The sequence below is a fragment of the Brachycentrus maculatus genome, unplaced genomic scaffold (assembly GCF_059751285.1).
Source record: "Brachycentrus maculatus isolate JH-2025_06_01 unplaced genomic scaffold, ASM5975128v1 h1tg000608l, whole genome shotgun sequence".
NCBI classification, from domain to species: domain Eukaryota; kingdom Metazoa; phylum Arthropoda; class Insecta; order Trichoptera; family Brachycentridae; genus Brachycentrus; species Brachycentrus maculatus.
Window position 1 is genome coordinate 5,288 of NW_028281347.1, and position 25,178 is coordinate 30,465.

The 25,178-nt window shown below is 33.4% G+C and overlaps 1 protein-coding gene across 2 annotated transcripts in view; it reads right to left on the reverse strand.

The window, feature by feature from the left end:
• Positions 1 to 242: 242 nt before the first annotated feature.
• LOC148301100 (UNC93-like protein) overlaps positions 243 to 25,178 on the reverse strand; it is a 102,472-nt gene continuing 77,536 nt past the window's right edge. For both annotated transcript variants that reach the window (XM_088273811.1, XM_088273812.1), the window contains 5 exons: positions 22,001 to 22,235; positions 11,510 to 11,675; positions 8,172 to 8,439; positions 2,392 to 2,588; positions 243 to 1,509 (listed from right to left, as the gene is read on the reverse strand). In XM_088273811.1, the coding sequence (XP_088129937.1) occupies positions 1,381 to 1,509; positions 2,392 to 2,588; positions 8,172 to 8,439; positions 11,510 to 11,675; positions 22,001 to 22,235 (995 nt within the window). In that variant the 3' untranslated portion in view covers positions 243 to 1,380. The remainder of the gene's footprint in view (positions 1,510 to 2,391; positions 2,589 to 8,171; positions 8,440 to 11,509; positions 11,676 to 22,000; positions 22,236 to 25,178) is intronic.

The following is a 25,178-nucleotide window of genomic DNA, read 5'->3' on the forward strand; positions in this document are numbered from 1 at the left end:
TCAACTTTTTTCTGGGTGCATTAACAAAAATTAAAATTTATTAATTCAGATAAGATAAAAAGCTTACTTTAATATGCGATTATATTTATAATGAAAAATTCAATTTATTTTAATAGAATACTGATAATAGCATAATCTTAAATACTTTACATGTAATACTTAATTGATAAACCTAATATTCCAATTTATAACCAAATCTATAATAATAAAAAATTGAAATTGTTTAAATATTTATCGTTAAATTTTTTTAAATCATGATCTTTAAAAGTGCATTTTAAATATTAAAATACAGTTTGGTGTTGTTTAATTAAAATACTATTTATATGGAATCAATTCTCGACGATTTACAGTTTAACAAAATATTTTCACTTTAAGAGGATCGTTAAAAATTATTTTTTAAAATAAAATCTTGTAACTGGATTTTTTATATAAAACAATGAAAGGAAATTTCAAATTAATGTTGAAATTGCATATAGCTGGAATTTTCTAAAAAATAAATGTAATATTTGTTTTAATGTATTGTCGTGCTGAATATTCATAAAATAACCTCTTCTTATTTGGGTCTGATAATATAAGCACCACAGTAGAGTCCCGAAAACTTGACACTCGATAACCTCGGCCATACCCAGACCTAATTTTCATTACTGATAAATTTATGTCTTCTTGAAGTATTTTTCTGAGATCTGTCTTATTATGTAAAATACTGAATACTTTGTATTTATTCATTTTTGATTTTATTAAGTAAAGACTTATAAGTAAAATGTAATAAAGGTAGTACAAACTTTTCCTTTGTGTAAGGATATTTGGGCAATTTATTCTCAAACATCCAAGTATTTTGTGAGGTAACACCCAGATTACACAGTGATTATTTTTTTTAAACACAGTGCCAATAACCCGGCATTTTCAGATCTTAGCTACACTTCGGTTCACAGTATGCCAAGTTCTCTGGACGAGTTACAAGACTCTACTGTATTTCTTTATAATATTTTTTATGAAACTGAGAAAATTAGATTCACATAATGATACACTTTGGTACGCTAACGAATAACATCTAAAACTTCACCATTTCAATGACGTTAAACCGATACCGTTCATGTTATTCAATTAATCCAATCGATCTAAGGAATGCGCTCTTAAGAGTTTTGTTGGCTATTTGAAAGGCTTACAAGAGGAACTCTTATTCTAACTTAAAAATTACCGCAAACAATATTGGGGTAAGCGGCTTATACGATAATATCTATACATAACATATTAACTGTTTAACATATTTAGACAGTTTATTGATAAATTTGACTACAAAGCCATTTAACGAAGACAACAAAACTCAATTGATTACGAATGATACAGAACAATATTCAATCTGAGATTTGAGATCAATGCTTAGAGATGGGTTATGATGATGTTATCATCGATGTCGTCCGTTTCGTCGTCAACCTCTTCGGGTGCAGCTGGAAGTTCATTACCGGCCATGCGCTCTGCCAACTTGGCGGCTGCCTTCACTCTGCGGCTCTGCAACGAGAATATAAGCAGATCGTTAAAATTTCATTCATTGATTCGGCGGTGACATTGTGGTAAAATGTATACATTTTAATTTAAGTTGTACATAGTTCATACCACTAAAGAATAATAAATAATAAAAAAAACACGGATGTAGTTTGTTATTTTATTCTTCAAAATGCAGTTCCACCAAGAAATGTCAGTACAATTTTTTTTTTAAATCTAACAAATACCACATTTTGCATCATTTTGATGCACCCATTCCACATCATGCATGCATCTAGATGCATTCCGCATTATTAGTAAGGTGTTTGAAAATGATGCAGAATGCATCGAAACCCAGTCCAGGGTAATATTGCATAAATGTTGGAGTGAAAAAATCACTTATATTTATTTTCACTTCCCCTGGGAATCGAACCCGGGACCTCCAGTACGGTAACCGAGCATGCTGACCATTACACTACGTAGGTGGATATTATAAAAATAGTGCCAAAAATGAAGGTGGATAAAAACAATGTTCGTGTTTTCATGTAAAATGAATATAATATATCACATTTATGACAACTTATTAAAGTATATCGTAAGAGCGCTTGTGCATTACAAGGAATTTTACTGTCCGGCAGTCCGGTTAGCACGATAAAACGAATGATTGGCTTGAGCTTTTGTTCGTCTTTCTTCGGATCGGTGCGTTTAATCGGTGTGCGATCAAGGTGCGCGTGAACTCGGTCACGTTAAACTATCGTAGTCGCTTTTATTTGAAAAAAAAAACCGGACAGTAAAATTCCATGTAGTGCACAAGCGCCCTAAGCAAGGCATTGCCATTCAGTGTGACAGTCAGTTTTTAATATGATAAATTATTATAAAAAAGTACAGTGTATAAATGAAAGTACAAACCTTTCTCTTGTGAAGGATCTCTACTACGACGTATCCCATGAATCCTGTGATCAATACGGACAGCATGACATACAACTTCATACGGGCGCATAGGTTGGTGGAGTAAGCGTAGGCGACCACGAACCCGACGGATTCCCACAGGCGATAGTTGGAGAAGGCGGCTTCCTTGTTCCTTCGGAACAGCGTACCGTATAATCCTGAAATGCAAAACAGCGTTAAATAAAACATGAAATGAGAACTTAGTACCTACTTAAAATGATATTATAAAAACAATCAATTTACCTGGGGATTATTTGCATAGCAATTGCTTTGTTTACTAAATTTAATTATTTCATCAATTTATTCAGCAGTCACTTTGTAGTAAAACCTATCCATATTTAGTTAAAGTTTTTCTAAGTTAATACCACTTTTTTCTTAAAAACTGCTGTGACACGTGTTTCGATGCATTCCGCATAACTTTCAAACACCGTATTACGGTGTTTGAAAAAAATGTGGAATGCATCGAAACACGTGTCACAGTGGATTTTAAGAAATAGTGGTATTCACTAAGTAAAACTAATATTAAAAATAAATTTAATTAAGTTGAATGATAGAAGAAAACCATTTGATCTGTTTAATTTATACAAAATTTAAATAATATTTTTGACTGTCCCTTGCTATTGCAAACGATAAATATTTATGCCCCAACCAGAAACACGAGTCCAGAACAGTGTCTGGATTCAATGCTCCTATATTGCAAAACCTCTGCAATGATTTCCCGGACCATATCGATTATCTGGAATATGCCACTTCCTAACTATAAAGCAATAATAATTACAATATTTCAGGATAATGCATAATTCCTTGTTCTATATGTTCATCTTTGCTTAGATAAGTACTTTTCGAAACAATATATACTTAAAAAGAAAAGAAAACAATATAACATTATTTTATCATAAAGTATATAACATGTATGTAGTATATTATGTAAAAAATGGCTACCTTCGTTAATAAAAAATAAATAATAAAAATCTCGCTAAGTTAGCTTGAATTTGACATTATTAAGAACAATTCACTTTTACTAGGGAAAAAAGTGTAAAAGCTTTAAAAATAGAATTAACAAAATCAAAAGAACAACAACAAAAAACAACGGAAAGAGGTGAGATTTTTTTGTTGCGTCATCCTCTCTTAAAGTCTCTTTAAGAGCTTAGAATAAGCTCGTTAAAGAATTGCTTAAGGCAGGACATTCGAAAGCCCGCAACTAAATATTCTTTGAGCCCAGGTAAAATTTAAAGCAATTGAATTTATTGCTTAAAAACCCGTTTTTGTATTGTAAAAATATTATTTTTCGAAATAAATATTTTCTCATTACTGAGGGTCACACCCTTGTCGTTTTCGTATTGAAAGAATAAGTTTTACTTCGAAATGAAAACATGGTTTTAAAAAGAAAAGAGTTTTTCAAAGGTAAGGATTTTAAAAAATCATAATTTTTCTCAATCCTTACCTTCGAAATTATTTACACATATTTTTCATTTCTATACACCTTTATCGACCGGACAAACACACATATTTGTAGCTCCAAACTTGAAAGTGATTAGATAATCGATAATTAGTCGAGAATCGAGATTGAAATTTTAAGGACGCATCACGTTTATTAGTCACATTTGGTTACATGAGAGAGAGAAGAAAGATATATCGCAGGGAGAAGCAGAAAGAGAGCTATACATTACGACGCCACAGAACTGAAGCAATCGAGAACGACGTATACATAACGATATAAAGCGATAGAATAAGATAGTTTCGCATATGGACGCGTTGTAGATCTACACTTCAGACGCTATATATGAACAGTTGAAGAACCACACATTGTTTAAGTTATATTTTTCATTCTGTTTAAAATAATCCAATGAATCAATAACAAAATTGGGAACTACAATAGATACATTTTTTTTAAAATCTCGATAATATAGATTCACGGACATATATCACATATTTTATACGTAGTAATCACAAATCATTAATGTCAGTATTGCCAATTAAAGCAACAAACGACAATATAAATATTAATTATTTTCCCTGCCTTATATTTTCTTTTTTATTTAATATTTTTTATACAAATTTGTATTATTGAATTTCTTTTGAGATGCTCCCTCCCTCTCTCTCTCTCTCTCTCTCTCTCTCAGTCTCTCACACTGAATCTCTCTTAAAGTTTATTTTTTAAGAAATTTCAGTTTTACCACTTGTACGATGCTACACGTGTAACGTTTTGTACCAATCTCTTAGGGGTCAATATATTGACTGAAACTAATAAACCTCATTTTTTTAAATTAAAAAATACAATAAGCTACCGACGCAATAAATTTAAAATGCAACCTTGAAATTAAAATGCCCGTATTTAAAAAAAAAATTAATGATTTTAGTTTTACAAAATACGAGTATTTTGACCTTTAAAAAGTACAGTCTTAGAAATATTCCAAAGAATTACAGGTAATTTGGTACCAACGATGTAGATGTTTTTTGAAGAAGATCTAGTTTTTCTAAATTCTTCTTCTTCTTCTTCTTCTTCTTCTTCTTCTTATTGTAGATCTTGGGATCTGTTAGTGCCTCCGCATGTCACTCTCGGGATGTTGACACCCATCTGTCTTTCCATCTTTTCGGAGGTCTGCTCTGGGTGTCTGCGTCCTTCAGTATTACCTTGAAGGGCTATACGTGGAAGTCTGTCTTCTGACATTCTGTTTATATGTTCATTCCAGTATCGCCTTCGTTGTCGTCCACACCTCACGATATCCTCCGTCTTACACATGCTCCGGATGTCAGTATTTCTTACTCGGTCTCGCAATGTGTTTCCGGTTATGGATCGGAGAGTCTTCATCTCGGAGGTTCTATGCCGAGATTTCGTTCTGGAAGTATCTGCTCTTGCCTCAACCCATAAGTGGCTTTTGGTCGAACACATATTTTGTTTATTTTCATTTTACTTTGTATTCTCATGTGTCTGTTCCTCCTCACACCGAGTTTCTGAGGCACCCGGATATAACTGCTGCCTTGTTTATTTGTTTTTGAGTCTCACTATATAGATCACCGTAGCTACTGACGTCAACTCTAAGATACTTGAATTTTATCACCTGTTCAACGGTTCTGTTCTTTACAACTGATTTGCATTTAACTGAACTTTTTGATATGTTTTTCTAACGATGTAATTTATTGGTATTTTAAAATGTTTAATCATAATAATAAATATGGCCAATTTGTAAATTGCCGTTTTCGTGACAAATCATCTCAAGGGTGCTTTACTATTTACAGCAATTACAATAGCTAAGAGATTTGGATATGTATATTTATACGAGTATATATAAACACACACACACATATAAATATATATATAAATATATATATATATATATATATATATATATATATATATATATATATATATATATATATATATATATATATATATATATATATATATATATATATATATATATATATATATAAATATATATATATACATATATATACATATTAATATGATTTAATTGATGTTGACTGAAATAATTTCCTTAATATCCGTTTATTGTTGTTATTGTTTTTTTCCTCTTTCTCTCTTCCTCCTCTTTTGTCCTTTATTTATATGTATTTTAAAGTATTTTGTCTGTTGGAGCCAAATACAGTCGTAAATGTGTGGTGGGTTTGAAATAAAAAGATTACAAAAAGGCAGGTCTTGAGTTTAGATCGAAATTCGACACAATTATGGATATATCTCAGATATTTTAATGCTCATATTTATAAAATAAAATATTCAATAGATGCATAAATTATATGTTCCTCATTTTTAATAAATCTTTTGTGATGCGTGTGATCAAAGACCGTAAAATGATGCCGAATTTTTAAGAATTTCGATGTGATTTTTTAAAAAGAAATAGTGGTATTTACTAGGTACAGTGCAACCTCTCATAATGACTAGTAATTCGCATACGAGCAAATAAAATATGAATAAAGTTGCTCCCTTAACAAGCGATATTTCGCAGGAGTTACAGAGAAAAGGCAAGTCCCTTTTTCACGACAGTCAGTTGTGAGTCGGGACTTCTGCGCCACTAGAAACAAAAAAATGTTCGCTTAACGAGTGTTTCGCTTAACGAATAAGATTCTGGAACGAATTATGCTCGTTATGAGAGGTTCCACTGTTAAACTAAAATTTAAAATGAATAGATTTTCCTCAAAGTGACGAATAAATGAATGAATGAAATTTCTTTTCCCGTACAGTTTATAATCGTACACCCAGTGTACTTCACATAAAATACGAAACGACACAAATCATACATGAAGCATCCACATTGGCATGACCAAGTGCATAATTATACGTATTATTCGTTAGCTGCAGATTATGTTATTATGTCCGAACAGTGATTCAAAATTAATGGAGGGGACGGTAATCTGATCGTACTCGCAACACGACATGTCACGTGGATAAATTATTGTGAACCCATGCTTCTTATGTAACTTCCCATGTTGTCACTCTACACTAGAATCCAGGAAGACGTCTAAACGTAACGAGCCATTAAAAAATAAACATAAAACGATGATTGTATCTATTAAATGTAAAAATTATGGCTATTAAAATATTACAGTCATACTTAGAGAACATGAAACCCACATAAAAAAATCATTTGTTCAACTGTACGCAAAACGAAAATATCTCAAATAAACATATTGCATTTCTTGAATTATTCAGCAGATACTTTGTGGCACATTTTAAAAACTTTGTAAAATGAAATAACTTTGTTATAACCATTTTTTATGAACACAATTTAACCTACCGGTTTCAACAAGAACCTTGTCATCATCAGGGTTTATATCAATTCAAAAACATTAAAATATACTCACCAAAAAACTTCCACACACTCCGTAAAAATTCTAAGTGTAATTTTTAATAAAATAATATTTAGGATTTTCGCCGAGTGTGTGGAAGTTTTTATGTGAGAGTATTTTGATGTTTTTAATGTTTTTGGATTAATATAAACCCTGATGATGACAAGGTTCTTGTTACAATCGGTAGGTGAAATTGTATTAATAAAAAAGTGGCTAAAACAAAGTTATTTCATTTTATAAAGTTTTTAAAATTTTATAAAGTATATTGCAAACTATAAAATATAACTGAACAACACGGCGCTTCTCTGCAGGGGTAGGCAGAGGGTATGTCTTTGCACACCAATCTGTCTTTGCAAACAATTTTCGCCTCTTCCGCATTCATGCATCTCCTCATATATACCCGCCAATCATTAAGCCGATTATTCCGAGTCCTACCACTATTACTTTAAAGTATCTGAAAAACTTGATGATGTTAATTTTGGAGTACAAAATTATGGAATTTTCTGAAAACCTTGTTCACAAATCTGGATTATCTCCAATTAGGAGTTATTTTTTACATAATTTTATATATGTGATTATAATCCAGGATTTGGACCTCACATACAAATGAAAGAGTTTCTGATCAATAAAAAGCTTTTTAATCTCACTTTAGATGTCTCTATTGAAATTCTAGTGATTCAAGCGCTGTGTTTCAAATTTGAATATTATATATATACATATATAGAAGTTCCAAAAATTTGTCAATCATGGGTATAATTGTTGAATGTTACATGTGTCTAAAGTGATCACTTAAACCAGCCTATGATAGTCTTAAGCCCCGTAAATGCCCAAACTTCAATGTTCTTCATCATTGGTGTTGAGAAGTCAAAAAATACATATTTCTATTCAGAGCATGAAGATTAAATAAATAAATAAATGAAAAAGGACAATACCATTGACTTGAGTCTGCCACACAGCATCGCCGACTCCCCATAGTCCAGAGATCGCGAAGAAGACCAAGGGACTATCAGGATGTGGGCGCCAAACGAGAAGGACTCCGATCAGGGACGCGTGGACTATGGCTCCTAGGACGATGATTGGGATCCTTCCGACGAACTTCATCATGGAGCCAAAGACCAGCGAGCAGATTGCGTTCACCACCCCAAAGCAGATCATAACATATCCGATTGTGTGAATGCCCATCGCACATGACACGTAAGCCTAAAACAAAAAAACACGTTATAAGCATGTATCGCTCACTCCTTTCAACAACGTCATATAATATCAAAAATTGACAATTTTCAGTTGTGGATGTTTTCGGAATGCCCAGAAAATGTACTATATCCCAGCAAAAGCGGCATATTTTTAAATTAATATTTACCCGCTACTTGTTATTTTTGCATTTTGAAGAAAATGTATTGTTTAATTATTTTTTTGAAAAAAATTTTTTTTGAAATGGAGAAGAAACATTCAGGTTTTACCTAAAAAGATCTGTTGCACAGTAAAAAGTTCAATAAGTGGCTTGACTGGTCACTGAAGCGCCGGATTGATTTTGCCTTCATGTAGGTAAAGATTTTCCCTCTACAATAAATGCACTTTTATTTCGCTAACTAACTAACTAACGATCTAACCAACGCGCAACATTCCGCAGGGAAAGGCAGAGAAAATAAATTGATATTTTTTTGCTCACAATCTTCATTTATCTTCTCGATATTCCAATTCCCGACCTGACCACTTTATTCAAGTATTTGAAACACTTGATCAGGCCGAGTTTTATTCAGTCTTCCTCTGCTTCTATTACCAACCACATCCGCTTCATAAATTCGTTTTACAGTTCTTTCTTCGCTTATTCTATTCACATGCCCAAACTATCTCAACACACCTTTCTTAATTTTATCGATAATGCTTATCTCAGCCTTGCATTATTTCCTTTTATCACTATTAGAACAATCATCATTCAAGATTTTTCCGCACATTCGTGTAATACATGTTACATTTAAAACGCTCTAGAATATGTCACATTTAAAACCACCCTACCCTAGATGAAAACGTCCTTGGATTAGTTTCGTAAAAATTAGTTTAAAATTAGAAATATTACCGATTTTATAACGTTAGATCACAGTTCGAACATCTATCATTTAACTTTTTGACGGACTTTCGTCTTAGAAAACCTAGTATAAAATATACCTAGCAAAATATAAAATGCATTACGTTTATACGTAGTTAAAAGTGAAAACGGGACTGTATATTCATCATTAAGAAGAAAACCCAAATCTTTAGAAATAACTTATATTTTAATTTGCAAATGCAACCCTTGTAATAAACCCAATGCCGATGAAAGTTTTTTTTTATTTATATAAAATTTTGTGTCATTTAACAAAAGTTTTCGGTAATAATTAACGAAGTTACCTTAAGTACGTCATCAAACAAAAAGTTTTCGAACCATTTCTTTATCATGAGATACGTATCAATGTATAATCTTTTACACGGGTTTGAATTTTAACCAACCCTGCCCACTTTTGCCGCATAAAGTGACTTTAAACGCAACCCTTGAATGAAGAATATGGTGTATAGTGCACCGCATTGAATCGACACGAATCAATTTGATCTTCAATTAGGTTATCGGCTGGTTCTGGATGTTTGAGTAGAATACTTTATTGCTCTTCTCAACTTTTTTTCATATTTAATTTCTGTGTTTTAAAACAAAAGATTTTAGGTTGAGATGTACTCTTGATGTTAAATATCATGCGTTAAACCTTGACCTACGATTTTGCTCAGAAAGTAATAGTAATGACATTTAAGATAACTCAACAAAGCCGAAAAGGGTTATTTAGAGTGGATCTGAAAGTTTGAGCTTTTACAGAGCTTTAACCTATCATTGACTGGTTATTTTTATACAATGTTTAACATTCACTATTCCGTCTATGACTTAATATCCATATTTACTTTGATTTTGAAGCTTCTATATATTCCGCAGAACAATGAAAAACTCACACGCTTACATCATCTATTGAAATGAGGTAAAAAACAATAGTGATGTAGCTGAGATTTTTAACGAATTTCGGAAAAAAGTAATAACAATCTTACATCTTTAATTAAAATTTCAACTCTTAACTGAAGTATACTGTTGTATGGAAGCGAAACGTAGACTATCTGGCAGGCAAAACGCGGGAGACTGGAAGCGTTTCAGATGAGGTGCTACAAGCGCATGTTAGGATTCATGGGCAGAAGGTATTTAGTAGAGCTGGGGAGTCTAGATGCCGACTTAATAAAGAAACAACAGCGAGCCAAATGGATAGACCATAATACGAGTATAAGACACCCAGACCTGCTACTAAAAATTGCGGAGGGCATGTGCGAAGGCACAAACTGCAGAGGACGACCCCGCTTCAAATATAAAAATATAAAACCCTTATCCGCACCCCAATGGTGCATAGGGCACTGCTTCATATAAACGCAGTGCTATCTTGATCGTTTACACATGAAGGAAAGGTGATCAGCCCTCCGCTTCAGGTACCAGTCCATGGTAGTATTGAATAAATATTACAGTGAAAAAATCACTTATATTTATTTGACCCCCCCTGGGAATCGAACCTGGGACCTCCAGAACGGTAGCCGAGCGTGCTGACCTTTACACTATGGAGGCTGACATGCCTATGCCGCTTCATATACACTATGGAGGCTGACATGACTATGCCGCTTCATATACATGAACCTAATTATCTCCGACATGCGCTGTAGCGGGTACGCCGAGTTGACCAGAGAAAAGCGTGGACTTTTTTATTTTTAGATGAGAGTTACATTTATTTTTATTTTATAGATTAATTAATGGATTCTTGTTTCTTCTAGCTAAGAACATGTTTCATTTTAATCCGTGTTGGGAACAGGAAGGATAAACTAGTGAGAGCCAATCAAAAACTTCTCAGCATTTGCCAATTTCTGGGAGTAAACTCCTTAGCAGAATATGGGACAAAAGAGTTGCATCAAGTTGGTCACCCCGCTGAGATAGAGACAGCCAAAAGCGGACACATACAGTTATTGTTGCAAAAACTTATATTTTTATTTTGTTTATATCAATTTACTTTATTTTGTGTTGTATTGCTTGTATTATCTAGATATATACATTCCCTTATTTTTTAAATAAAGTAAATGAACGTCTTGGCAAGCTGTGCTTAGTAAGGCGTTTAATTAATTTTAAAGTCCAATTTTGAAACAATGGTTCTTAATTTGTTAACTTTTAAAAATTATTTACTTAAATTATTATATTATGTAAGTATAAGTGATTCAATACCTGAGTAAAATCTGCCCCAATGAAAGCTTGCTCCATTCCTATCCACAAGGTGATTGGGATCAAAAGCTGCTGGTTTGGTTTCTTGAGCTGATACGCAGTCGCAGACAAAAGTTGAATACCCGTAAGTTCTCCTGCACCATCGGGCTTACGCTGTTTCTCTCCATACCTGTAAATAAAAACATTTTTATACCAAGACTTTACATATTTATATTTATTTTATTTACTACAAGATATATTCATCTCAATTTATCTAGGAGTCTGTAATAGTGAGTGGTGTGGTTGTCGATCATGGGTAGAATTTGTGAATGTAACACGTGTTTGAAGTAATCACTTAGCTAAGCCTATGAAGGTCGCAAGCCCTGTAAATAACCAGATTTCCATATTCTTCTTCACCTATGTTGAGATGTCAAAATTGTAAAAAATAATGCCTGAGCGGAGATAATCCAGATTTGTTAATAAGTATTTGGACACATTTAAAATGTTGTAAACTTGCATTCATTTGTATATATATAATAAATTGATTCGAACACAATAAAACAAACACAACTCTTGAAACCAATGTTCACAGACATGTTGCATCTTAAGGGTATACTCTCAAAAAAACAATTCAGTACGTGACCAGCTACCCGAAAAGCTACACGTGTTCTTCGCACACATTTTTTTAGAATGTGTATTGAAATTTGTTTTTTTAGAATATACATATTTGAAAAAATATTCTATGTCATTTTTACTCCTTTCCTTTCAAAAGCTTTTATCTTTTAAAACCATATATTTATTTCGTAGAAATACCAATTTTTTCAATACACAAATGGTAATTCAAGCAAATAATACAATTACTTTAAATGTTACCCAGGTTTAAAGAAAATTAAGTTGCGGGCTATCGATTATCCCGCTTTAAACAATGGCTCATAGGTGCTTACGGTCAAACGGAAAGTAATTACAGTTAAGTTGAACGTAATACTGACAATCAATCTGTGATATGTATTTATCTATGTAATTAGTTGTGCCAAAAAACAATAATATTTACATTACGATATAAACTAATTATGCCAGTAGGTGAGTATATCCATAGCTGAACAGGTGACTGCTCATATCATAATAATTAATGTTCCCATCAAAAGGTATATGAAGTATACGCATATGCAACTTTGGACATTCCAGGTGTATGTCGTCAGAATCCTACTTTTTCGATGGCATTGCGTGCCTCTTGAGTGTACCTTTTGTGCACTAATACTGCATTTTTGTATTAGTGCTCGTATAGTTTTACGTTTCGTGCTTTTCATACAGTAATGATGTTCTCTCGGTATATGTGTATAAGTGATCAAATAAACCAGATAGTAACCCCAGAAAATTTACAGATACCATATGAATATCTCAATAGCTTTGTCTCTAACGACGGTACATACGTATGAAGCTTCGTTACGTGATAGAAGTAAAAATTCATTTAATGTTAGAAACAAAGGGAGAGAGAGAAATAGAGAGAGAGCATATCAAAAGAAATACAAGGATACATTTTTTAAAAGTGGTAATTACACAAAGAGAAGGATGAATGATAAGGAGAGTGTTCAAATAATAATATGTTACTATTTTTTAATTACTTGGGAGGATCGCTCTTCCCAAACTAGATGAAATTATTATACTACATTTTCATACATAAAAACACAATAAATAAATTAAAGATAAAATACTGTATTGTATCCTTATTCATGTAAAATAAATAAATATTGAGTGTAAGTCTCTCTCCGAGCACGAGAGCTTAGTCTCTTTTTTTTAGAAGCACAGCGTAACTAGTATAAGATATTTTTTAAGTAAATATGTGTAGCCATATAAATACTAATACGGTAGTAGTACTGTTTAATTAATTTATAAAATCAAACGTAGGTCTCCCACTCGATGAAGGTTCTATGAAACTATCTCTAATGACATGACGCGAAAATCATCAAATAATTTGATGAACATAATGATGTACATCCGCGTAAACACGTACTTAAATGGCAAAAGGTCGATCCGTATTACGTCCGACAGTCCATTCGCCTAATAACAGATACGTGACGAATCACCTGAAAAGAACTAGTTAGTCAGTACAAACTGTTTGTATTGTGGAAGCAATAAAATACTACTAATTTCTTGAACGACGCTGTACTGAATGAACCTCGCGGTGTTTGTACACAAAAGTCAACAGAGCAATGAATCCTAATACCTGAAACTGAAACATCGCTTATTTTAACAAGTGTTTGAGAATGCCTCGAGCAGTTTTATTGATCCACTCGACAGATTGGCAGTGTCTATCGGGTCGGCATGTGGTACCTACCAACCTATTTACATTTACAAATTGCTGATCAAAAGTGAATGCTTCATTGAACAGATCTCGATATAGAACGTGATCAGGTAATCCTTTGACTTCCATAATATTATGGGCCGCATTAAAATGACAATTACGCTTAACGCGTGAAACCCAAATAAGAAAATTCTTTTATAATTACCTATTACAACGGCTGAATTAGCATTCACGTCGGGCGACGGTATGACATCTTAAAATAAAGACGGCATGTTATATTAATGAGACTTCGTGTCGACGATTACCAACCTACATATAACTAGTCAGAATGCTAATAACTCGATGAATGAACCTGTGCCTATTCATATGGATCTGAATTTATACCAAATTATCTTTTCATATCTGTTTTATTTTGGTTATTTGATGACTTTTGTGAAACCTTATTTGCTCTTTTGCAAATACGTAATCGAGTCTCCTCGTGCTTTTCACGTGTCAAATTTGCCATTCAACTATTGTTACGGATATGATTATCGGTTTTGTGTGCGAACGAATTACGCCAAATCAATTGAATTTTTTGACTCCGTGGAAAATGTTCATCCGGTTTAGAGTTAATGCTCTGGGCCCTGCAAACGCGAATTACGAGAAAATATAACGACCTGAATGCATAATCCGATTCGTTTTTCTTTAAACCACACGCAGTTTCTCAATATGTGTACGGGTGCAGTGCACTTATTGTCGTCACACAATTTGGAATTTAAAAAAAGTGAAATAAAAAAAAAATACAAAAATTCTTCAATATTATACGATTTTTTGTGAGCCTAAGCGGCTCATTATTAAAAATTGGTATCGAATTGTGGTAGAGTGGGTTCGAACCCATAAACTCTGACTCAAGAGTCTGCAGCACTTACTATATTTTTTGTACTCATATGTATAAAGGATCTCACTAGACATATTGGCAAACGATCTTCTATACAAACACAAATGAGTTACTATGCATATTTTAGTTTGTACATAATTCTGTACTATCATAATATGATAATCTATCTATTCCCTGGGACAGTGACACGAGCGAGACAAAATGCACTCGTCGGGGGAACATGTAGGTTAGAACAGGGAATATAATACATCTCCGTGCGTTGTCGCGAATGCACTTAAGTGCATTGGGGATAAGTCACTTTAAACATGCGTAACATAATTTGTGACACGTAAGCAATGAGTTGTGGAATTTTAAAAAGTTAATATAAAAAAAACAGAGTTCAAAATGTTTACCATTAATAAACATGTGAATCTATTTAAATAATTATTCTGGTCAGTAAATATATTAAAATTATCTTTATTTAGGAGGCCGTATTAAACAATTTTTTTAACGGTTGCGATGTGGGTAAACGAAAAATAAAACATATAAGCGAGGTAGGAGTATATTAAAAATACTAACTAACTAACTAACTAACCATCACACCGCTTCCCCGCAGGGGTAGACAGAGAGAATAGAACGCCACACCACTCTGTCTTTGCAAACATTCTTCGCCTCTTCTACGTTCATGCATCTCCTCATACATACCAGCCAATTGTTACGACTCCTAACCTGACCACTTTCAAGTATTTGGCATACCTGATCGTGCCATGTTTTTCTCGGTCTTCCTCTGCTCTTTTTTCCACTTACATTCGCCTCATAAATTTGTTTTACCGTTCTTTCCTCACTCATTCGTTCTACACGTCCAAACCATCTCAACACACCTTTCTTAATTTTATCGATAATGCTTATGAAAAATACGCACATGAATAATCAAATAAAAACTTTTTGCATAAAAAAAAATAAAAAAAGCATTAATAATCACATTTCCTCGAATACATATGAATGATGATACAATTATGATAGGTATGTATAAAATAAGATAAGAATGCCATTTAGTCTTTAAAAAATCAAAAAGCTGTATGATTTGATAATTTCACCGCAGAATGATGGCGAAATAGTTCTCACATGGTTGCATTGGCTCTTTAATCGGTGTCTAGAGGAGAGTTATACTCCCGTCGATTGGAGAAGTGCAATTATAATAGCTCTCTTTGGGAAAGGATTCAAGGGTGGATCGTGGGAACTACAGAGGTATAAATCAATTTTTACAAACGTTTGTTTTACAAACCTTATGTTTTACAAGTTCTGACAGTAACTTTTATTCTTAAACTAGTCGTGTGTATTGAAATAAAATTCAATAGAATACAATGTTTATTTTGTTTTAAATAATCAACATGTCACTCCACAAAGTCAATGCCGAATCAATAAATAATATCATGTGTGGATTCTTCAGAGCTGATTTTTGCATGGAAAATGGTATTTTGACTAAATTTTTGCTTTGCGCATAATGTCAGAGAAAGTTTTGGCAAAAAGCCGTAACTTTTTTGCGCATTTGTGTTGGTTAGTTAGTTACAAGTCAATCAAGTACTTCTGCTTACTAAGCACTCTGCTTACTTAGTAAGTTACTTCTGCTTCTTCATCAAGAAATCCACATTTATCTTTATTTTTATCCGGTTTCGTTAATATTATTCATATTCTTCCGGTTCAGACTCTCTTTCGGATTCACTACTGTCTTTTTTTTCATCCTCCTTTTCAGCTTCATCTCCTTTTCCGCAAGTTTCTTATTCTTCTTTTTTAACATTTCTTCACAATCTGAATGATTTTCATTTTCTTCTTTCTTCTTTTCCGGAATTCATGTTCTTTGGATGCCTGTTAAATCACGGATACCTAAACTTCCTATCCGATCTCTCCAGTATTAACCTTTTATCACCAGCTAATATCCCCTGACAAGCTTGTGTGTAAATAAAATTTGTAATTTTCAAGATTTTATAAATTTGTAAAGCTCAATTGTATGTGTAAAATAACTCTAGACAAAAACACTCGTTTTTTTTAAATTACTAAAGCCCAAGTGACTCTGAAATATACAAGTCTATAATTAAAATATGTACTTGAACGGAACAATTAAAAACAGCTATTTTTTCCATAGATTATGGACTCTTATAATGTGAAATGAATATGAAATAATTGTAGTCTGTTTATAAAAATATAATAAAATATGTTACATACATTTTAATTTGTATTTCCTGGTCCTTGTGTATGTAGCTATAAGTATACATTGTGGTATCACTAGAAAACAATAGCTGCTTTTGTGTCAATTGTTCATTAATAAATGATTAATGAGGAGTATCGAATGGATTTTAAATGTCGATGACGTATAAACCATTAGTATACCATGACGATATTCATAATTTAACATCGCATAACAACATTTTGTAAATTATATTAAATGATATAATTTTCAATGATGCGTTACACCATCGTGTTTGTAGGTGTATAGATATGCGTACGCATTTTATGGATATATATACATTTAGAATCATTCATTCATTCATAGCTAGAACCTAACCTAACCTCACCTAACGATTGGCGTACGATGGATCTAAGAAAATATCAATGACGTTTTATATCAAGTTTTTAGGTGGATAGATATGCATATGGTACTTTTATAGGTATACAGACATTTAGAATCATTCATTCATTCATAGCTAGAACCTAACCTAACCTTACCTAACGATTGGCGTATGATGGATCTAAGAAAATATCAATGACGTTTTACATCAAGTTTTTAGGTGGATAGATATGCTTATGGTACTTTCATAGGTATACAGACATTTAGAATCATTCATTCATTCATAGCTAGAACCTAACCTAACCTCACCTAACGATTGGCGTATGATGGATCTAAGAAAATATCATTGACGTTTTATATCAAGTTTTTAGGTGGATAGATATGCATATGGTACTTTCATAGGTATACAGACATTTAGAATCATTCATTCATTCATAGCTAGAAACCCACCCTAACCTCACCTAACGATTGGCGTATGATGGATCTAAGAAAATATCAATGACGTTTTATATCTATTATAAGTTTTTATATATATTATAAGTTTTTAGGTGGATAGATATGCATTTGGTACTTTCATAGGTATACAGACATTTAGAATCATTCATTCATATCTAGAATAGATTTGTGATTAGCAAAAAATATGATTAAAATCATGGTTAGCTAATTAAGTCAAATCAACATGTCTAAAGTTCAAATAGGAAACGAATATCTTTTATGCTTGAACAGATAATTAAATATAATTGCAATATTGTTTATGTCATTTCAATCTCATCATAGTTCTTTATTTGACCATTCAAATTAATATCTAATTTCATTTTAATTTACCTTACCTACCTATTTGACATTCAACTTAAAAAAACATCGTTTCCAAATTGCTTTACGTCAATTCGACCAGGTACCTTTTTTTCTGTTGAATATTTTTATTTTAAGAAAGGACCCAAATATGTCAGTTTCAGTTTTCAGTATTTATTTTAGGATTTTAGGAATTCAATCAGTTCCTCAAGTCATTTTTAGATTTTTAAACGGAGCGTGAAAATTGACCTCGCAGTTTTTAGATTGATTATTATCGGGGCAATATGAAATTGGTTTAAAAGTAATAATCGAAAATACCATATTAATATTGGTGTTAATAATAACAATAAATAGTGGAAAATTTTGTCCTATTTAAAATGACTGGACAACGCTTAAATTTTCATCGTGCAATATACATTTAGTATGCAGATCAAATGGCAGTGCACAACGGAGTCCTGGTTCCAACTCTGATGTATGGAAGTGAAACATGGAGTTGGCAAAAGAAGGATGAAAGTAGACTGAATACAGTTGAAATGCGATCTCTCAGAAGAATGTGCTACAAAACGATGTATGATAGATGTACGAATAGTGAAATAAGGAAGGAATGCAAAGCTGAGATAAGCATTATCGATAAAATTAAGAAAGGTATGTTGAGATGGTTTGGACATGTAGAACGAATGAGTGAGGAAAGAACGGTAAAACAAATTTATGAGGCGAATGTTAGTGGGAAAAGAAGCAGAGGAAGACCGAGAAAAACATGGCACGATCAGGTATGCCAAATACTTGAAAGTGGTCAGGTTAGGAGTCGTAACGTTCGGCGGGTATATATGAGGAGATGCATGAACGTGGAAGAGGCGAAGAATGTTTGCAAGGACAGATAGGTGTGGCGCTCTATTCTCTCTGCCTACCCCTGCGGGTATCATGAAGGTTTAAGCATTGATCGTAGTGTAATAATACTCGTATATCGAGCAAATTAATAAAGCCTGTATTTTTCAACTGTCGAGATTGAGATATTTTGATAAATAATGCAACAATTTGCAAGCTTACATTATAAAATAGTTTCATACATTATTATAAATATTCGATTATTTATATATTTTTTTTACGATGGTCAAGAATTAAAAAAAAAACAGCTGAAAACCTTTCTTGAACTATTACTATTTTTTATATCTGACACTGGATTTTTCACCCTACGAATGAGATGTCAATTTTTTATTATTTTGTCAATTTCATGTTTCGAATCTAACCTATGCGGCCTATGCTGTAATCGGCCTACTTCACGAATCTTTCGAAAACCTTACCGGTATGCGGAAGGATATAAGATCATTGCATGTTTACAGTTTTCAAAAATGAATGAAAAATGGATGTTCCATAATGGGCTGAAGGATGTTACACAAGTGTTATACCCATTGTTGAGTTAAATTATAATTGCATAATGAAGCGTCTAAAATAATAAATCTTAGTGATAGAAGGGTAATTACTGAATTGGTCCTGTTATATAAAATTCTTTACAATTTTTTGGATAACCCTGATCTCCTAAATCAAATAAAGCTTAGCGTGCGTCGAAGAGGTACTAGGCAAAAATCTATTTTCGCAGAATTTTTACATAATGCGAACTATGCCATGTTCTCTCTGATTCCGCTTTACATGGCTTTACATGTTAGCCAATGCTATTGAAGGTATAGATTTATTTAATATATTGTTATCCACCTTGAAGTCTGTACTTTCTCAGCATTTCTTCTCCATGTTATAATGAATAAATGCAAACGTTGTGTTTCACTCTCTCTTGCTGCTCGCTGATAGTGTGTGAAGGAGACGTGTATTTACCAGTGCTTACTATTTGTTATTTAATTATTATTTTATGTTTATATTGCTTTCAATATTTCCAGATCTGACAGCTCTGCTCTTACAAAACAATTTAAAAAAAAAAACTAAGTTGCGGAATTGATTGAAAATGTGAAACAATATAAAATTTTATCCTGATTTTACTGGGAATTTACATTTGAAAGCTTTCAATATACCTGTGTATTTTGTGTTTTAGACCTTTTGTGTCTCTATAAGTGTATTCATTATTGTATATTTTTATATTAGATACTGCATAAATGTATTATGTTAAAGGCATTTGCCGTTCAATAAATAAATAAATAAAGTGTATAAAGTGATCGCTTAGGGTGGTGACTGACCGGAGCATTTTGTCGTAACGTAACGTCGGCGTCGTAACGTAGCGCTCCGACTACTGATGGAGCGCTCGGCTCGCTGCACTGACTATACGAATGCTCGCATAGTAACGTGTTACGTTTCGACGAAATGGCTCCGGTCAGCCTCCGCCACAAGTCTGCCAAATGTTAGGTCGTAAGCCTTATGATGCTCAGACTATCTTCATTCATAAAAAAGGTTATAATGATACATAATGAAACATTGATAAACCTTTTGACAAGACGATAACTAACCTGTCCGGGAGTATGGACTTATATGGACGGCCATACCAAACTTTCCTCAAAGGAGTATGGCCGTACATGTGCGGCCGATACAAAACATGATTTATGTCAAAATTACAATGATTAAAGAAAACACTTCGTTTTTTACCACTTGAGTTTTATTATAGACTACATGTTTCAGAAGTTAAACTTCCATCATTCAGGTCTGTATAATAACATTATACAGACCTGAATGATGGAAGTTTAACTTCTGAAACATGTAGTCTATAATAAAACTCAAGTGGTAAAAAACGAAGTGTTTTCTTTAATCATTGTAACATGTCTTACCACAAAGTTAATGCCGAAACAATAAATAAAATATGTCAAAATTATCGATGTTACGATAAATCATGTTTATTGGTGTAGTTATTATTTTTTATTTAATAAAATATGCTATGCATTTAGAATCGACTATGAATTAAAATGATCAAAAGTTAAAAAATAGCAAAAAAACTCTCCAGAAATAGTTTTGTCCGCAGAAACTCACTCTCGGATAGGTTAAACATCCATATAATATTATACAACTTACCCCATTTCATTCAGCTCCTCGAAGCTGCAGTCACGAAAGACAAAATTCATCAAATTATTTGAAATTATGGTTGTGTATTGTACATCTCGTGTACTTTGTGCAGCGATATTTTTTGAGTCAGTGATGGGCTTTGTTATTATTTCCGACTTTTAATAACTATGTATATATACAAACATACACTTATTTTCCAAGTTGTACTAGATTTATCCGCCTCCGTAGTGTAATGATCAGCACGTTCGGATACCGTACTGGAGGTCCCGGGTTCGATTCCTAGGGGGCGGGGTCAAATAAATATAAGTGATTTTTTCACTCTAATATTTATTCAATATTACCTGAAGCGGAGGGATAATCACTTTTCCCTAATGTGATTAAGATAACACTACATTTATACAATGCAGTGCCCTATACACCATCGGGTGCAGATGATATTTTGGGTGTAAGGATACTAGATGCAAAACATTAACATTATAAGGTCATCAGCTGGTAAAGTGATTACTTTACATACTCGTGAATGTTACACGTGTGTAAAGTGATCACTTAACCAGCCTATGATATGTCATAAGCTCTGTAAATATCCAGACATCCATAATCTTCCCAATCTATGTTGAGATGCAATGTAAGATGCAATATACCCAGATTTGTGAACAAGTATTTGGACACACTCAAAATGTTGTGAAAATAAGTATTTTGATATAGGTATGCCATTCGAATCTGAGTAAAATATATTACTTTAAAAAAATCACAGCGGCGGATCTAAAAAATAATTTACTTGTATTTACTAGCAAATTCTTATTAGTGTTCTAAGTAAGTAATCAATAAAACCTATAACTTTTGTGTTTATTTTACATATAAAACACAATCATTACGTTTTTTATATACGAACGTGTATAATATTAAAGACGTAGTTAAAGTTATTGAATTAAAATTCATATAAAGAGATTTCAATCCCCCTGTCGGAGCCGGCTAGGTTAATGAGACCAAAGTGCGACTTACCTAGAAAGCGGGTCTACTAGGAGAGCCATCATTGCGACGGCAATGAAAACGCAGGCAAGGTAGATGGAGGAGATCTCGTAGATCTCAGCGTCTGGCGGCCTCTCGAGGTTGTCGTTGCCATGGTTGCCGACCACGCAGAAGTTGGCGCCGCAAAGATTCAGGGCCTTCTCGCTCAGACTCGTGTTGACGCTCGTTCCTCCGGGAACCGACTTCCCGTGGGCTCCAGATGACAGAACTGTGAACAAACAATCGATAATATAAAAACCAGTTTTAAAAAAATCAGAGCAATGGATAAGGACGATTCACCTACTCTTCTTCTAACCCTTATCCGCACCCAATGGCGCATAGGGCACTGCATCGTATGGAAGAAGTGTTCTTTTATCGGAAAATACACGAAGGGAAAGTGACCAGCCTTCCGCTTCAGGTATTAGTCCAGGGTCATATTAAATAAATATCGAATTGAAAACTGAAAAATCATTATAATTTTGAACCTCTTGGGATTTGAAGCCTGGACCTGCAGCATGGTAGCCTAACGCGCTAACCACTACACTATGAAGGCGGACTAAGTCCATCTAATATTTATAGCCCATAACCCCATTGTAATATACTGCTACCGCCTTTACATACTATAGTAAAATCAGTTTGAGTAATATCTACTACAAATGCTTTTTTTCACCTACTCTAGGTAACTAGAAACTGCTGAAATGTTAATGCCTCGATGGTCTGCTGGAGTGTTCATCATAGACAAAATAAGATAACTGACATCAATAACAAGGTAGAGGAAAGGCAATTGATGGTATAGAACATAGGAGGTCCTCTTCTTTTCTTTAAACCCTTATCCGCATCCGCTTCAGGTACCAGTCCAGGGTATTGTTGAATAAATATTATAGTGAAAAATCACTTATATTAATTGACCCCCTCCCCTGGGAATCAAACCCGGGACCTCCAGTACTAACTAGTCGACAAAGGACATAGACACCCCAATTTATTGTACCCCAATAAATTTAACCGGGTAATTTTTATGGATCTTTCTCGAAAGACATCAAGGGGAAGACCAAAGAATCATGGATGCTATTGAAAAAATCATGGATGCTATTGAAAAAATCATGGATGATACAGAAATATAACATGATTCGAAGGGATGGCCTGTTTGACGTTGTATAAGGACTAACAACCTGAGGACGAGTAGAGCTGACCCCAACAGTCTATAAAGACGATAAGTTGGAAAGGAGCCAGGAAGAAGAAGGATAAGTACGATTTACTGCAGAAACTAGAAGTAACTACACATAACTATTTTCAATCTTTCTAAACTACTAATACTGACCCTTAACCGCACCCAATGGTGCATAGGGCACTGCATCATTGCAATGATAATTTGATATTTTACTATATAAAAGCAAAGTGATCAGTCCTGGGCGTCAGGTAGGTACCAGTCCAGGGTTATATTAATGAAACATATTGAAAAATATTCTGTCAATTCGATGTTTACACTTGATCATTGGTTGGTGCTTCTATTGGTAATACTGATTTTAATGATTTGTAATAAATAAAAATATGAGATATATGTCAGTGGTGATATAACGAGAAAAAAATGTAATCAATGGTTGATGTCCACTCTCAATTCTCGTCCAAATATCGATTATCGAATCGCCGCCTAAGAAGTTTCACATCTAAAAGTATCAATGTGTGAGGCATCATATAAATATTGATGGTACCAAGTGTTAAAGACTTCTAGAAATCCTTTAGCGAGTATCACTAAGAATAATTGTAACCCATAACTCTACCAGCACAATAATCATTTTAAAGCTTACGTCCTGTCGTCATTATTGTTGTCTATTTTTAAGCAGTTTCGTAAATTCAATGAATCGTACAATTGTATTTATTAAGCCCAGTAAATTATTGAAATTTTAATTGAAATTTAACGAAATTGTTATATCAAGTTAATGGATGGACTCTTCACGAATGATATTTTTTACAACATTTTGAATGTGTCCAAATACTTGTTCACAAAAACTAGATTATCTCCAATTACAGGAGTTATTTTCATATGATTTTTTTGACATCTCATCAAAGATGAAGAAGAATATGGAAGTCTGGGCATTTAAAGGCCGACGACCGTCATAGGCTGGTTTAAGATCTTTTTTTTTACTTTTTTCTTCAAAGTTGAGGGGAGGGGGGTTAGTCAAGGGGACGGAGTTTGAAAATAAAGGAAAAATAGAAAGCAAAGGTGAAGAATTTTGAAATAATATATGATTAATTAAATTATTATCAGAATTAAGGTTTTTTTGGATTCTTTAATTTTCTAAATAATTCATAATTTGGCCTTCGTGTGGTAGAAGGTAAACCCCCCATACCTTAACATACCCCGCTCCTTATTTAAAAACTAACTAACTAACTAACTAACTAACCATCACGCCGCTTCCCGCAGGGGTAGGCAGAGAGAATAGAGCGCCACACCACTGTGTCCTTGCAAACATTCTTCGCCTCTTCCACTTTCATGCATATCCTCATACATACCCGCCGATTGTTACGACTCCTAACCTGACCACTTTCAAGTATTTGGCATATTTGATCGTGCCATGTTTTTTATAGAACATTTTTTTACTAATTATTTTTTAGTTATTATGCAGACCTGAAGATGGAAGCTTAGCTTCCGAAACTAGTTGTCATAAATAAACGCAAGTGGTAAAAAACAAGTGTTTTATTCAATATTTTTATATAATTGACTTTCGGCTTTAACGGACACCCCCTCCCCCCAATTACTCCGTTATATCGAGATTTTGCTGTATGTAAAGGGTCCGCCATCTAAAGTTTTTTTTTTCAACTAGTGCTTATTTCGTGAATGGTAACACTTAGCTCATGTCTGATTTGACAGATAATTAGTTTTATCCTTCCGCTAAGCGAATATGGTTATGTGTATACGCTTGAACAACGCTGGGAAATATTGCGACATTACTTTGAAAATCATGGTAATGTTGCAGAATGTGTGCGAAAATTGCGTACGGTTTTTGGAAGAAGAGAAGCACCGTCAGCTCCGTATGTTCGTTATCTTGTGAAAAAAGTGAAAGAAACTGGCATCCTCATCGATAAACCAAAGCGTGAAAAGCCAAAAACAGTGCGTACACCCGAGAATATCGATGTTGTGGCAGAAAGTGTGCGTGAAGCGCCATCAACATCA